Below are 16,501 nucleotides of genomic sequence, written 5' to 3' on the forward strand. Positions count from 1 at the left end.
TGGAAGCAAAAGAAACTAATATCGTTAAAACACATAATCCGCCGACCCTAAAATATTCACAAAAGAGTTCTAAAGAGACACTAACCTGCAGGGCCCCCTCCCACTTCGGCCGCAGTGGTGGGCGGAGCTTGGCACTTGGCCACGCCCCTTGCGTCTGGTTCCCGGAGGGGCGCTACCCCCCCTTCGCCTCTCGCGCGGACGCAGCGTGAAGCCAGTTTTGCCCCTCCTTCCCCCCTGGAGCGCGGGGGGACAGTTCTTGCGCTTGCGCTCTGCGTCGCTGGGCTCCTAGGCGGGACCGCCGCCCGCCGAAGAGCCTTTTGTGCGCCTGCGCGCTCGCGCTCCCGCCCTCTCGCTGCGCTCGGCTGAGTCAGTCAGTCTGTCGGAGTCTGTCCTCGGAGCAAGAGGAACGAAGGGACTTCTGAGAGCCAGCTGCTTGATTATTTTCTTTCCCCTCCCTCTCTCCCGCCCCACATCTCTCTTCATCCCTTTCCTGCCCTTGCTCGCGCAGCCATGGCGGAGCCGTCGGCGGCCACTCAGTCCCCGTCCGTCTCCTCGTCGTCCTCCGGGGCCGAACCCTCGGCGCCCGGCGGCGGGAGCCCTGGATCCTGCCCCGCCCTGGGGGCGAAGAGCTGCGGCTCCTCCTGTGCGGGTGAGGCGCGCCGGGGGAACCCCGCCCTCTCGGGGGTTGTTTTTGGGGCCGGGGAATGCAAATCACCCGCTCTTACTGGAGGCTTCAGCCCCCGGGAACGAGCGTCTGGAAAATGGGCTAAGGGGGAGGGGAGCGTAAGGTGGTGCAGGCGGTGAGGAAATAACGGGGTGTGAGGCAAACAGGTTGGGGGCGGGGAGATAGTCTAGGGAGTGGGCGGTAACGCCGAGGCCGGCCAGGTGGGGAAAAACACCAGTTCGGGGGAGCGGTCCGCTGAACCGGGGTGATTTAGTGGAGGATTAGAGAGATTGAGAGGATTGGGGCAGGTTGGTTGTAGGAGAAAGAACTAGTTACGATTTTGAGGGGATGATGGTGAAAGGGTTGCATTGCAGGTTTGCAGAGGATGTTGGCATAATCAGAAATTCATGGTAGTCTTACAAAAAAAATTTTTTATTTCCCATGGGGAGGATGAGGAAGTTTAATGGAAACACTGTAGCCGTTTTCTATACTCCTTTTATCTGCTTGTAATTTTTTTTGTGGCTAGACTCTCTAAATGCCCGATTTTCTGAGGCTTCGAGGTAAGAGGAGGCGTGATGGAGAACAGCTCAGGGAAGATTTGGGAGGGAGCAGCTGATGGTCCAAGATGGATCCGCGGCTGCATCTGCAACACAGCCTGCTCTTCACTGGCGCGACGTGGGGGTGGGGACAAGCAATCAGTTGCTTATATTCTAGAAGATAATAGAGTCATGCCAAGAAATCAACACATTTTGATTTCATGCTTTCTGTGGGATGTTATTGATCGCAGTGTAACAAAAGGGCGTGTTTAGCGCAGAAAGGGGGGAGGGGGAGAAAAATTAGACAAAGCAGGAGCTGGTTGAACCCCATTCTCCTATCTGTGTGAAAGACTAGGAGGGAAGCTGCGGGCCGCTTTTAGTTTCCATTGTATACGCGTTTGCCTGCTGGTGGGAGCTGGCTGGCAAGCTGAAGCTCCCCTCGTGCAGAGATCTGCAGTGCAGATGCCTTCTTGAGGGGAAAAAAAAATGCACCATGAGCAGGTGGTGGTTCTTAAAGGAACGCAGTCTTTGAAGAAAAGAAAAAAACCTTTTTGTCAAAAGAAGTGGGCCATAAGCCCGGGAGAGTACAGATAATTTTGCCCTGTATTTAGTTACCTTAAAGGATTTTGAGGGGTTTTTGAATATTTGTCTCCTTTGCCAGAATCTTAGGTTGATGTAAGGAATGTAGAATTTCTCATCTTCACTTTAAATACATGTCTAGGTGTTTCGGTTTTGTTTTGTTTTGTTTTTAAGTAATCTCTACACCCAACGTGGGGTTCGGGCTCACAACCCCAAGATCAAGAGTCGGATCCTCCACCAACTGAGCCAGCCAGGTTCCCCTTTTTCTCTAGGTGTTTTTTGAACAGTGGATTTCCACATGAGAGCTTTGGTACTCTGTCGGATTTTCCAGTGTGGTTTTGGCCATTTCAGTAGAAACAGTATCAAAGGAAGCTTCTGCAAGGTCAAGATTAGCTATCCAGATAAAGGAATGAGGCAGCAAATTTAGAACTCTTGTTCCCTTTAAACCACCAGTGTTTCTCCTCCAAATTTTCGTGTTCTGGGCAAAGGTCCAGATGAACAGCAGCTTCCCTATAACTTAGCAACTTGGTGTTTTGGATTTAATCACTTGCCATTGCTTACCGTTTGGTTGTTAGCCCTTTTGTACATAGCTTGTGATTCTTCTTGATTTTTAATTTTTGATTCATCTGCAAAATAGATACTGTGTCTTAAATTCTTATTTATTGTAGATGTGTATTAATATTACCTAAAAAGCATTAATACAGTTTTGGTGGGCCTCATTTGTCAGGTCACTACTTGAAAAGCTTAGCTTAAGATATCGCAGTGTGTATTTATTCCATCGAAGTTCTTCCTCGCAGAATGTTTTCTCCATACCTCATAGGAAATGTCCTAGGCTTCTGCACTATGAAAATAAGATGAAGTTTGTTACTCCACAATTTTACCGTAATGGATATTTAAAAATCTACCTTGATTGTTTAAAAAATCTACAAGTGTTGATGTCGACCTTCAGCTTCACATTCTTTCACCAAGCTCCTCTTGGTTTTAGAGACTTTGAAAAAGTAAAAGAAGTGGTCGCTTGATGTCCTGGAGGAAAAAGTTTTGTCTCGATTGACCTGTCCAGTAACAGCTTTTAGAAAAATTAGTTCCTACTAAAGGTAGAGAATGAGTGCTGGCACTCTGGTCTAGTGCCTCAGGTACTGGTGCAGCCAGCATTGTAATATGCTTGGAGAAGGAGGTCAAGGGCCAGAATTGGCTTTCCAGATTTCTACCTTTGAAGAAAATCAAAGATCTCAAATGCAGAAAATTGAGATTAAGGTAAAAGAGACTTAAATATTTGGTGTTCTTTTCAGGAGGAGAACTGCCTTTATTAGACATCAAGTATATGTCTGTTGTCTGAACTTTAAGTTTACTGTTTTTATAGCACTTGAAATTCTGTAACTTGCCAGAGACTGTTCATTATTATTGCTATGAAAATCATGATGCCAGAATTAAAGCTACATCTCTTTTATCTGTTCATGGAAATTAAAGCAAAAATGGCTCGGACAATGCAAAAAAAAAGTTTTTGCTTTAAATGCTTATTTTTCTCACTCATGAAACTTAGTTGTCCTGTCGTTTAATGGCACTATTTCACACTTTGTCCTATCATGTCAATCAAATGTGAGTATGTAATTTGCATTTTCCCTCTTAACCCTTAGAAATCTACTTGTTCACAGTGATGTTAGCTGTATTATATTCATGTCAGATTATCAGTGGCAGTATAACATGGTGATAAACACACAGATTTGAGTTCCAGAGGCACAAAGATTTCAGGCCTAATTCTGTCTCTTAAGAATTGTATAACCTGGTGCATATCGTTAGCCTCAGCAATATGACCTAGGCAAATTTGCTTTGTGCCCCAAAATCCAAACTCCTATTGAGAAAAATACCTAATATTTGATACATCTGTTTGCAGGTTACAAACTGTTTGCACATACATACAAAATAGTAGTTGAATTACAAGTGAGATACCATAATGTTCTTCATGATGAAATAAGATCTGATAGGACTTCTTTTTAAAAGTGAATCTGTTTCAGCTTTTGACCATTCACATAAATGTAAAGCTACCAGCCCTTTCATTCAGCTGGTCTGTTAGGGAGGTGGGGGCACCCAAAGTGTTTTGTGGATAGCTTAACATGACACCAATATGCTTAAGTATTGGGGTTCCTGGCTGCCTCAGTCGAGAAAGTATGCGACTCTTGATCTCGGGGTGGTGAATTTGAGCACCACGTGGGGTATAGAGATTACTTAAGTAAATAAAGCTTTAAAAAAAAGAAATGCTTAAGTATTGTCTGCAGCATTCTGACCATAAGTGTAGTTCTGATGCACTAGGAACCTACTGTCACTGGAAGCACAAGTACAGGAGACAGCAAGAATGGTGTCAATATAGTTTACATTTGCCTGTTGAGTTGGATGGGTTTTTTGTTCCCCAGGAATAAAAAGTTTTTTTTAATGCTTTTTTCCTCTTAAGAGTCACATTCACAAATAATTTAGCCACTATGATCAAACAAACCAGTCTCATACATTTGAAAGGTATGCCTTAACCCTAAATTGAAATTTCTAGAGCATTGCTGATTAAATTGCTGGTAAGTGCATCATGTTTTTAATTTTTATAATTTTAGAGATTGTCTGAAAACAAAATAAAATGAATATCATTGCTTTTATTGTATTCTGTGGTAAGGAAATTATATATTTGTCCTGATAGAGGACTCACCGCTTTTACTGTGTTCTGTGGTAAGGAAATTATATATTTGTCCTGATAATAGGACTCACTGTTTTTGTTTGGGGGGGGCGTGGGAATGACTCACCTGTTTAATCCTGTTCATGCTTCAAGCCCTTGTAAATGAAGTTTGGTAGTGAAGGAATTGGTGACATGTCATTGAAGTTTAGGGAAAGTTAAAATTTCCGGTTTTGTTTGAGGTTGTTTGTTGTATAGAAAAGCACTTCTCTTTAGTAGTAATCCTGGAACTTAGCATTTTTGTAATTCCAAGTGGAATTATCAAGGCTCCAAATAAACGAATAACTGCACATGTTTGTTGTATGTACTTAGCTTATAGTTTGTGTTAGACTTTATTGTTGTTAATGATGAATTTATAACTGCCTCCTAAACTGTATAAACTTGTGAAAAACATATAAATTTCATAATAAAACTTTTTAGAGAAAAATTATCAAGTTGGCATTATGTTCATGTAATTATCTCATTCAGAAGTTGCCCAGGAAACTGACTTACTTTTTATTCAGTTCATTTATAACAGCTGTTAATTCTAGAATTATTTTTGGTCATTGGGTATGCTAAAGATGTTTTGAAAAATTGTGTATACCAAGTAATTTTAGCTATAATCAGTACTGCTTGTGATTGCATCGTTGAAGTCTTTTACTGCATTTCCGTGACGTATGTAAGACATGTTACTCTGTGATACTGCAATTTTCAGAATCCCTTTAAATACTGTATAGGATTTGTGTTTTTATTTTGTTAGGAAGGGGTGTAATTGTCAGTAGGTAGCGACTCTTGTGATTTTTTTTTTTTTTAATTTCAAAGAAATATGCTTTCCTGTTTTCTCCAATCAACCGTTTTATTTCTCCCTGTAAGGACATTGTCATAACCCAACCAGGAGAAGTGCAACTTTCTGACACATTCCTCATTGGCCGCTTGCCCTTAGGATATATTGAAGGGTATTTGGGGAAAAATTTTTAAGCAAAACTGATACAGAGGCCCTTTTGTCCTGTTACCTGAAAGCATTTCAACAGTGAGAAGGAAGTGTCTTCATTTTACATAGGAGGTTATTTGATTTTTAAAAAGTCTTATATTTGTGTATTGCTTTATGGTTTAAGTTTTGCCCATACATTAACTTAACAAATGTTTGAGCATACAGTAAAGCTCTTTGGAAGATAGGCAAACAAAACAGATCATCTAGATCTCTAGAGGCTATATTCAATAGGAGAAAGCCTTATGTTTATCTGTGACATAGGTAGTGATATAAGCCTCATTTTACAGATGAGGAATCATGCTCAGAGAGATTAAGTGACAAGTCTAAAGGTTTGTTGCTGTAACGTTGAGGGTAGGATAAAACTAAGGGATTGAGGGGCCAATTCAGTTCTCTTTGAAATACACATACTGCCTGTCTTTAAAATTTGAAACAACATGTGATAAAAATCATTCGGTCACCGTCTTCACTTCAGTTACTGGTTGAAGTTAAAAACTTTAATTTCTGGTCCCATGCTTCCTAAGCCAGGTGCCTTTTTGCTCCACTTTTCTACAGAAATTTCTCTTGTCACATTCACTAGCTATTTTCCACATTGTTAAGTCTGGTCGCTACCTCTCAGTCCTCATCTTCAATGCCGTGTCAGCAGCTTCTGGTAAAATGGATCACTTGCTTCCTTATTGAAATACCTTTCTCATTTGTCTTCCAGGACACCACATACTCTCACTGGCTGCTCCTCCTATGTTCTTTGCCAGTTGTTCTTGTTGTTGTTCTTTTTTTCTTTATTTAAGATACAGTTCACATAATTAAAAGCACCATTTTAGAGTGTTTTTTTGTATTTATACAAGGTTGTGCAACCATTGTCACTGTCTAGTGTCAAAACATTTTCATCCTCCCCCCAAAAGAAACTCTATACCTGTGATAGTCACTCTCCATTCCTCCCTCCCTCCATTCCTTGGCAACCACTCATCTTTCTGACTCTGTGGATTTCCTTAATATTGGTATTTCATATTGCTAATTCTTTTTTGTTTCCGGAACTTCTAACATTTTTAGAGTACTCCAGGACTCACTTCTCAGAACTTTTCTCTTTGTATTGGTCTCATTTATGATACCCATCTTGTGGTTTGAAATACCATCTATAAATTGGTGACTTCCAAATCTTTATCTTTGGTCTTCATGTCTAATGGGCATCTCAAACTTACTGTCTAAACCTGAATTGATCTTTCCTTGTATATGTCTGTTCTTCTCAGTCTTCTGCCTCTCAATAAATGGTCATTCGTTGTCCATCTTTTGCCCAAATCAAAAATCTCAGAGTCATCCTTGACTCTTCTCTTTCCTTCATACAACTATCAGCAAATCCTATTGATTCTACCTTCAGACTGTATCCAGTGTCTAACCATTTTTCTCCACCTCCATTGTTATCACCCTGGCCCGGGCTGGATTATTGCACTTGCCTGCTAACTAGTCTTTAGACTTTATCCCTTGCCTCTTTTCAGTCTGTTTTCCTTACAACAGCTGGTGTAAGCCTGTGAAAAAATAAGTCAGATCATGTCACTCATGGGCACATGGTCCAGTAGCTTCCTATCACACTCCTCAGAGTCAATGCCAAAGTCTTCAGAGGGCTTCTGAAGCCTTATGATATCTGGCTTCAACCTTCCTCTTACTCACCAGCTTTAGTCACACTGGCTCCCTTGCTGTTCTTCACACCAGGAATGCTCCTCTACCTCAGAGTCTTATTTGCTGTTCTCTTTGCTTAGAATGCTCTTCCCTGTACATCTTCGCAGCTTTTCTGTTGCTCTCCTTTGTTAGGTCTTTGACTACCTTATCTAAATTGCACAAGAAAAAATACCTTATAGGTCTCCCCTGCTTTGTTTTTCTGTCATAATCGTTCTATATTTACATGTATACGGTATATAATCTGACTTAACTTTATTGTCTGTCTTGCACACTAGATATAAGTTCCAACAGAGTAGGGGGTTTTGCTGTTTTATTCATTGCTCTAATGTCTGAGCAGGACCTGGTACAAAGCAGGCTCTCAGATATTTTTGAATAAGCAACTAACCATTTTTGTTCAGCAACTAAAACTATTTCTTGGTTCATAATAGGTGTTCAGTAAATATTTATGGACTGAATGGAGAAATTCTATTCCCAGAAAAACATGCATATAAACGAAGTATTGCGTAAGCTCTCACAAGGTCCATAGTTCATGAACTACTACGAAATTGTTCATAGACTGCAGATTAAGAATGTTTGGTTTTTGAAAATTGAATTATGAGTTTTGCAAGAACTTAACCCCTATGGAAATTGACATATCCACGAAAGTTTTTATGTAAGCCCATAAAACTGTATCTGCGATAAATATATCTTATGTTTAAGATTGGTTTCTTTGACTACTCTTTTGACTTCTGGACTCGTGGTATTTTCCACTAATGGCTTTAATCCAGAAAGGTTTCTTTTATAATCACTTGAATGCCATGTTTTGGTATGTTATAAAGAGACCGCATTTCCAATAAGGACTCCGTGGTCGGCTGGTCTGATATGTCAGGTTTTTAAAATATGTTAAAATAGGTTTAATTTCCATCTTATTTCTAACAAAATCTGAGGTTTTGATTCAATACATTGATCTTAAACATTATTTGGAAAAGGGTAAGACATATCTAAAAGTAAATGTACTGTTTTAGAAGTTGGGTCATTAAGGGGCGCTTGGGTGGCTCAGTCAGTTAAGTGTCTGCCTTCAGCTCAGGTCATGATCCCGGGGGCCTAAGATCGAGCCCCATGTCGTGCTCCGTGCTCAGCGGGGAGCCTGCTTCTCCCTCTCCTCCCCACTAGTGCTCTCTGTTGCTATTTGTGTCTCTCTCAAATAAATAAATAAAATCTTTAAAAAAAGTTGGGTCATTAAAATATTTGTAATCAATTTCCTATTTACACAGTCCTTTTTATTTCTGTTAGACTTTCTAATTGTGTTTCTTTTGCAACAAGAATCCTGCTTGTTTCTCCTCTTGGACTGCATATACATTTACTCCATAAATGTACAAAGAAAGCCTTCCAACTCTTTTAGGGTTCAGAGGAGTTACAGTGGGAAGTGCTTAGTGACTTGCTTCCAGAGAGTACAGTGTGGAAGGATGGGGAAGAAGTACCACCTCGAGAAACCAGGCAAACCATCTCAGCCAGGCGATCAAGGTTAACATCTTCAGCGATAAGTCATATTGATAGCATGTACCCTTGATATGTTACGACAAAGATGGCCCTTTACCTAAGTGGTAATCTTCCCCAAAGCTCCATTCTAACCATGAGACAAACTCAAATTGAGGTACATTCTGACCTCCTCATATATTTGACCAATATTCCTCAAAACTATCAAGATCATTAAAAGCAAGGGAAGTCTGAGAAATTGTTATAGTCCAAAAGAGGCTAAGGAGACACGATGACAAAACGTGATATGGTATCCTGAATGGGATTTTGGGACAGAAAAAAGGCAATAAGGAAAAACTAATGAAATACGAATGAAGTATGGAATTTACTTATTAGTAATATATCACTGTTCTTTAAATGTGACAAAGGTACCACCATATTAATGTAACTTGTTAACAATGGGAGAAACTGAGTGCTGGATATAAAGCAACACTCTACTCTTTGGGCCTTTTCTGTAAATCTAAAATTATTCTAAAATAAAAAGTTTGTTTTTTAAAGAAAGCCTTAGTCATGATATCGGAACTGTTTTGTGCAAGATAAGGAGGTCCACTTTTACCACTAATATTGAGTAATAGAGTGGAGGTCATAACAAAAATATAAGAGAAAAAAATGGCATAAAGTTTGGGGGAAAAAATTGGTCTGCCCATCCCTAGAATTCTGATAGGGCAGGGGGTATTAATTGGCTCCGTTTAGCAGCTTCTACAGAAGTGACAGGAGTTGCCATCAGGAATTGTGGTCATGAGAAAGACTGGAAAAAGCCTTTTCAGAGAGCCTAGATTTATAGGCAAAAAGGAAAACTGACAAAAATCTTTTGGGTTTTTTTTTTTTTTTTTGGAAGGCAAGCAAGGGATAGCACAAGCGGCAGGGAGAGGGAGAGGGAGAAGTAGGCTGCCTGCTGAGCAGGGAGTTCCGGAACCATGACCTGAGTCAAAGGCAGATGCTTAACTAAGCCACCCAGGTGCCCCGTGACAAAAATCTTCTACTTTAACAGTAGAAAGAAAAGATGTTTGAAAGAGCTAATGAATTTCTAATTTTCATTATATTAATTTTATATAAAATTTCAAACACTACTTTTCCTTATGTATTGGAAGATGCTTTAGTAATCTATAGAAACTAACACAAAGGCAGACGTTTTGAGGTTAATATAGAAGTCATTCATTGTACAAAGTTGTTCCTAAAAGTAACCTTGCTTCTTTCCTAAAAATATAGTTTATATTTTGCTGGTGTTGAAGGACAGTTATCACTAAAATGAATAATTCATTGGAATAGTATTTTTACTGGGGGTTAGAAAATTCAAACAGATTTATTTGATTTATTTTCCCCCATCTCAATCAAAACTTGAGTCTCATGTCCAATCCAACACACCTCTCTTCCTCTCCCCCCAACAATTATCTAGTACAGCTTGACCCAAATTTGAAAACCTACACTAGTGTGCCATGTGGTCTTTTTCCTCCTGTTTTTCCACTTCTCACCCACTCAGTATGCTGCTGGAGAGAAGGGTTAAGAAGTAAGGAGACAAGATCTTATCTTACTGGTCTGATGGAGTTTTCAAATATAAACTTGACTAGTAAATTTTTAGGTGAGTAGCATACACATTTCAGATCAGCAATATAAGGACAGGTGGTATAACTGGTGGAGAGAATGATACAGAAAGAAAGGCACAGACTTTCAAGAAAAGTGCAGGTTTAAATACTGATATAAGCTTCAAGTTTTTGTGTCTTTTTTTTTTAAGATTATTTATTTATTTATTTATTTATTAGAGAGAGAGAGACAGCCAGCGAGAGAGGGAACACAAGCAGGGGAATGGGAGAGGAAGAAGCAGGCTTCCCAGCGGAGTAAGGAGCCCGATGCGGGGCTCAATCCCAGGACCCTGGGATCACGCCCCGGGCCGAAGACAGATGCTTAACGACTGAGCCACCCAGGTGCCCCAAGTTTTTGCGTCTTTAAATCTTAAATGAGTTTTGCAAGGATTTCATTGAATATGTATATAAATATTTAGCTCAGTGTCTATTACAGATATTCAGGACTCCATAAATGGAAGGACCTGTTTCCAAAGAGGCAGGATTTTTGGGAGGGAGGTAGTTTTGACTTTCTGTTGCAGATTAAAGTCTTAAGAGGATTGAAAATCTAGTGATGTGAAGACTAAAAAGATTATTCACTCAAGTTTTATTGAAAGACCTGGTAAGAGATCCCATTTTAGGTGTCCTTTTTCTCCTCTAAGGTTGCTAACCTGTTCCCTGTAGGAGAGGGAAATAGGTACGTGTTAGGAATTTATAATCCTTTTTTTTTTTTTTAAGATTTTACTTATTTATTTGACAGAGAGCGAGCGAGCACAAGCAGGGAGAGCAGGAGGAGAAGCAGGTTCCCCACTGAGCAAGGAGCCCGATGTTTGACTCGATCCCAGGACCCCGGGATCATGACCCGAGCTGAAAGCAGATGCTTAACTGACTGAGCCACCCAGGCGTCCCAGGAATTTATAGTTCTTGAAAAATGTATGTCCATAACAAAATTCAGGAAAATAAAAATACAAAGAAAATTAAAAATCAGTGAGTAGTACTACCCAGTTAACATTTTCATGTATATCCTTTCATTTGTAGCAAAATGATAAACTTTTTTGAAATAAGAGTACATGTTCATTATTTTCAAAATCAGAAGCACAGAGAAATAAAATATTTAAAAATTTTAATAATCACTGTACTCAGAGAATAAATACCATTATTCCTTTTTCTTCTTACATGAATTTGTATTATTTTACTAAAATGCGGTCATGTTGTTTAAATTTTTTTATAGTGTTCTTTTTTATTCAGTGTGCTATCAACATCTTTTAGTGTCAATAAATTCCTACCTGCAGCACAATTTTTAACGAATAGTATACCATTGTATGGATACATTGAAACTTATTTAATCAGTCTCTCATAGATCTTTACTAAGATTACTAAACAAATAAAAAACTGATGCCAAGATTATGCAGTAGCTTTTCAATTAAGTCTATGCTCTACCTGCTGCCATAGTTCTTTTTAAAACACATGTGATTTTGTCACTCCTTTACCTTAAAATTTTCAGTGATTCCTCATCATGTAGAGGATAAAATCCAAATTTCATTACATGATGTTTAAAGTTGTTGGGAATGTGGCAAGTTATTTCTTCTCTCCAGAATGCCTTCCCCTGCCTTGGTCACCTGATGACCATTAAGACTAAGTTTACCATCTCTTCTGCAATGTACCCTTCCACAACTCATGCAGTCTTACTGGTTTGTATTTCTCTTTCAGTTACTTGTGGGCATATCTGTCATCTCTGTATTCCAGTGCTGATACAGTGCCTGGACCTAGCTAATGATTACTGTTATAAATGATTATGTTTGATTTAATTAATAGCATTTGAGAATTAAGATCACCATTCTTGAGTTTAGTTCCCTGTGGCATAAATATGAAATATGAATAGTGTGTTTTTGTAAGTTAGAAGATCTCATGCAATATTATTGGAAACTGTTACTGGTTATCTGTTTTGTATCAGAATAGATGCTGTGTATAAGAATTTGTATGTTGAAATTTTCCATTATGAGGGGGTGTTAGGTGGAGGTGGATAGTCAAGTTCATAGGATCCTTTTTGGCATTGGGCTAAACTTATTAGCGTTTGGTTTTTCCAGTTTATTCAGATTTAAACTCATCATCTGGTAGAGATTTAATGTTGAAGGTAGATGTGTATAGGGATGAACCCATCTGGAAACATTAAAAAAATGGATAAAAATGCTTGCTTTAAAAAAGGAAAGGCGATGGGGCACCTGGCTGGCTCAGTTGGAGTATGCGACTCTTGATCTCAGGGTGGAGAGTTCAAGCCCCACGTTGGGGGTAGAGATTACTAAAAACAAACGAAACAAAAACAACCAAAAAGAATGGTTTTTCATTTGTAGTGGTAAATAGTGATGCTTCATCTTAAGATAATTAAAAAGCAGTGAATCTTTAAATTCTGGTCCTGAGTTACTGAATTGTGCCTATGGTCCACTGACTCTCTGTTGCTGTTAATGTGCTCCATATTTATTGACTAAATAAATTCGTACTTACCAATACAAGCTATAGTCCAGCCCTTCAAAGCAATCAATCTCCCCATTTTAAGTATATTTCTAATATTTGTGAAAACATTTTTATAACTGGAAGGAAAAAAGGAGTTAACAAGTAAAGGCCTGTATATTTAGGGGTACTTTGTGGGGGGCTGCTTTTTCACATTCTGTTTTTATTTTTTCCATTTTTAGTGAAAAGGTAATTTATACGCTTGGTTGGTTGGTTGGTTGGTTGGTTTTTTAAGGGCCAAAGGTGGTAGTGAAAGGCAAATCTCCCCTACCTCAGACCTCAAAGTCCCTTTTGCTAGCAACAAATGGGGGGCATGTGTATATATTAATGAACTATATCAACATACATAGCTGTACTTTACTCTTTCATAGCAGCAAGTATTCCATTGTTTGGTTGTAACTATTTAGTCTCCTATTGATGGTCACTAGGAGTATTCCTAGTATTTGTAACCAGTGCTCTCATGAATATTCTCATATACATGTATTTGTACTCTATGCTAATATTGTAGGTTAAATTCCTTGAGGCATAATTAACTGGCCAAATTAAAAAAATAACTATTACTGGTCGGGACAGTACATGCATTTAAAATTTTGATAAATATTGCCAAATTTAGAGGAGTATAATTTTAGAAGGTGGAAGATTTCTCATGCAGTCCTATTTTCCTAGTGGATTATTTGTGATTTTTTTTTTTTAAGTATACAGGGTCAACTTTGCATATTTGCCAAGTATATAACTTTAAATGCTTGTAATAGTGACTGTTCAAAATGCAGTTGAAAATGGTTAAGAGCAAATTATCAGTTAGTACTCAGGTACCTATTTTTCCTTTCCCACAAAGAGTTGCAGGGGAGTATCATCTTTCTTGAGGTTATGCTTGTTTAAAAATGCTAGAGGTTCCTCTGTTCTTTCTTTGAAGGTGAGAATATTTGACCAAAAAAATTGAATTGCTTAACTTTTAGAAATGCATCTTGAAAAGGAAATAAGGTTTTGCTGCCAGGTGAGTGAAAACAGTAAATGGAAATAAAGATTTGAGTTTTCCCCTCTTGCTTAAACCCAGTGAAATTATGATGCTTGGCCAAAAAAAAGGAGAGTTAAAGTTAAAATTCCTGTGTGAGGTTGTCAAATTCTCACGCTGTATATTTTCTTTCAGATTCCTTTGTTTCTTCCTCTTCCTCTCAGCCTGTATCTCTATTTTCGACCTCACAAGGCAAGTCTGTCATTTTTTTGTGTGCATTAATAAAAGAAAAATGTTGAGAAAGAGGCTGTAACTGGGGATATGAGGCACAAATTTTCTGTTGCCCCCAAATCCCTTGAAATAAAAACTACAATCCAGTCCTTCATATTTAGTAGTTTGCATTGGATTTCCTGTAAAGGTTAATAAAATAGGATAAGACTAGGTAGGTGGACCCTTTAGCAGCGCATAAGCTTTAGGTGCAGTTTTGAGCATTTCTTAAAAATTATAAACTCACCCACAGAATTTAGAGCAGACAGAATTGTGGCTCATAAAACAACCCACTGCAGGATGCATTTAACCTACTGATTTGCAGTTATGTAACTGGTTTGGAGAGGTAGTTGATTTGGGAAAAAACAGTATAAAAGTGTGCTTCCACTGAACTACTAATACACTAACTTAGCTAGAGTACTTTAGTGTGAATTTATCCGAGATTTGTCCCAAGAGCTAGGATGGTTCCAAATTGCCTAGGAACACTGAACAAGTCAGTTGACTTTTTGGCAAGCAAGGCTTGTTTTCCTAGAGATTTCGGCTGTAGCTTTGTGGGGTTGGTTGTTTGTTTAATCTGCCAGTCAGTAAAGAAGGGAATCGAGTGTGATGGCTATATGTTTGTGGGGTAGCACTACCAGGAATCTGCAACAGAGAGCACTACGTGCTCTGGTGAGTTGCACTAATAATGAAGCAGTTTCATTTTTGTGGTTGTACTCAGCCTAAAATATAGGTCAATGGAAAACCCTTATTTTTAAAAAAGGTAATTAAACTCACTAGACGGGTCTGAGAAGCCCTGTGCAAACAGATTATTGTCCCAGCTGGAATTCTCTACAGGCTAAGTCTGGATGCTGGTTTGATAGGAAGACTTTGACTTTATAAGAATAAAAATATAATGGGATAAAGTGAATGTAGTATATTTCTTATGAAACATGGTAGATAATTTGTTGCATTTAAATCAGACTGATAATATTAGGTCCCCCAGCCCCTTTGTAATGTGTCTCATTATGTGAATTTGGGTAACTTATGGGTGGAATCATGATCTTTGAAATTAAGTGTTTACATTAAAAGATATTTTGTGAATATTAGAAAAGTAAACCCACAAAGTGGCTCAACATCTGAAATCCAACCAGACTGATTTTTTTTAGAATTTTTTTTCCTTATGAGGAATTTAGTAATTTAGGCAAGTAGGTATTACATGTGTTCTGCTCTGGAAGACAAACTGGTAAAAATAGCATAATGTAGATGGAACAAATCATTACATTTTCTCTATTGTAAATAGTTCAGATCTCTTAAAATACATTCCTCGTGGTTATAACTTTCATACAAAAAGGGGATAATTGATATCCTAAATCATGTAACAATGCAAGCTAAGTACAACATACCTAATATATGGAATGTTGACAAGATAACTGTCATAGCCTAAAAATTATTTAGTTTCTGGTGGGAAAAATTACACATACATTCAAGTAGAATAGAGGTAAAGAAAAAGGATTTTGCTAATTAAAAACTAATGTTTAAGTAGGCTTCAGTGTCACAGTGAGTGTGAAAGTTCGGGAAAGAAAATAGATTTGCCATTATCCTTTTTGCTTAAAATGAGTATTTTGAGCAGCGCAGATTCAAGATAATGTTATTGCAGTTAAAAAAGCCATGTCCCTGAAGGTGTTCCAGTCTAGCCTCTGTTACTACTAGCATTTTTCTCCTGCAAAAAAAGCACATAATGGAAAAGTAACCCAGTTGGTGCTCTACTTCATTGGCAGGTATAGAGATCAGCCTGTTGTTTGAGGAAACACCTTGACAAGTGATTAGGTGCATTCTGGAGCAGCCCAGAATGGTAGCTTCTCATACGCCTTATAAAAATAAGGAAAGAGGATGTTGGTGTCCTTGTTTAACTGGATTAAAACCTTGAGGGGGAGAATAGCTGGGACCAGTCTGGCCTAATGCAGGGCTTTCAGAGTGAGTGCTGCCACCAAGAGGAACCTTGAGTCCATCACGGGCATTAACCCAACTAACTCATCTGTCTCTGACTTCCGTAACTCTTAGCCACTTATTTAGCCTTGGAGAAGTGTGCCTTTTATAAGCCAAATTAAGCAATATGTAGCAATTATGAAATAGGACATTTTCATACTTAGAATGACCTCTTCAATCCTGAAATAGTTATTATTGGCCTTCAGAGAATCAAATGTACAAAAAACTGCCATTAATTTGGACTAAATAAAGGCAGGGCAGTTAAATTTTTCAAAAGAAAATTATGTAATATTTATTAAATTGCACTACATTGAAGTAGACAGCTATTTAAGTTAGCAAAGCAAACTTTTTGACAGCTATTAAATGCATTTGTAATGTCAATATCAATAGAATAATCAATTTCTTTTAAAATAAGTTGTATTCCTGAGTAGGTCCTTTGTAGCCTTTTCTTATTTTTTTTTAAAGATTTTATTTATTTATTTATTTGACCAAGATAGAGACAGCCAGCGAGAGAGGGAACACAAGCAGGGGGAGTGGGAGAGGAAGAAGCAGGCGCCTAGCGGAGGAGCCCGATGTGGGGCTCGATCCCAGAACTCCGGGAT

General features: G+C 38.5%; 1 protein-coding gene across 1 annotated transcript in view; it reads left to right on the top strand.

The window, feature by feature from the left end:
• The first annotated feature begins 351 nt into the window (after positions 1-351).
• RTN3 (reticulon 3) overlaps positions 352-16,501 on the top strand; it is a 59,304-nt gene continuing 43,154 nt past the window's right edge. Inside the window, exon 1 of the mRNA XM_008708944.2 lies at positions 352-649. Within this exon, the coding sequence (XP_008707166.1) occupies positions 511-649 (139 nt within the window). The 5' untranslated portion in view covers positions 352-510. The remainder of the gene's footprint in view (positions 650-16,501) is intronic.

Source organism: Ursus maritimus, unplaced genomic scaffold (genome assembly GCF_017311325.1).
Source record: "Ursus maritimus isolate PB19 unplaced genomic scaffold, ASM1731132v1 scaffold_23, whole genome shotgun sequence".
In the NCBI taxonomy this organism is placed as follows: Eukaryota; Metazoa; Chordata; class Mammalia; order Carnivora; family Ursidae; genus Ursus; species Ursus maritimus.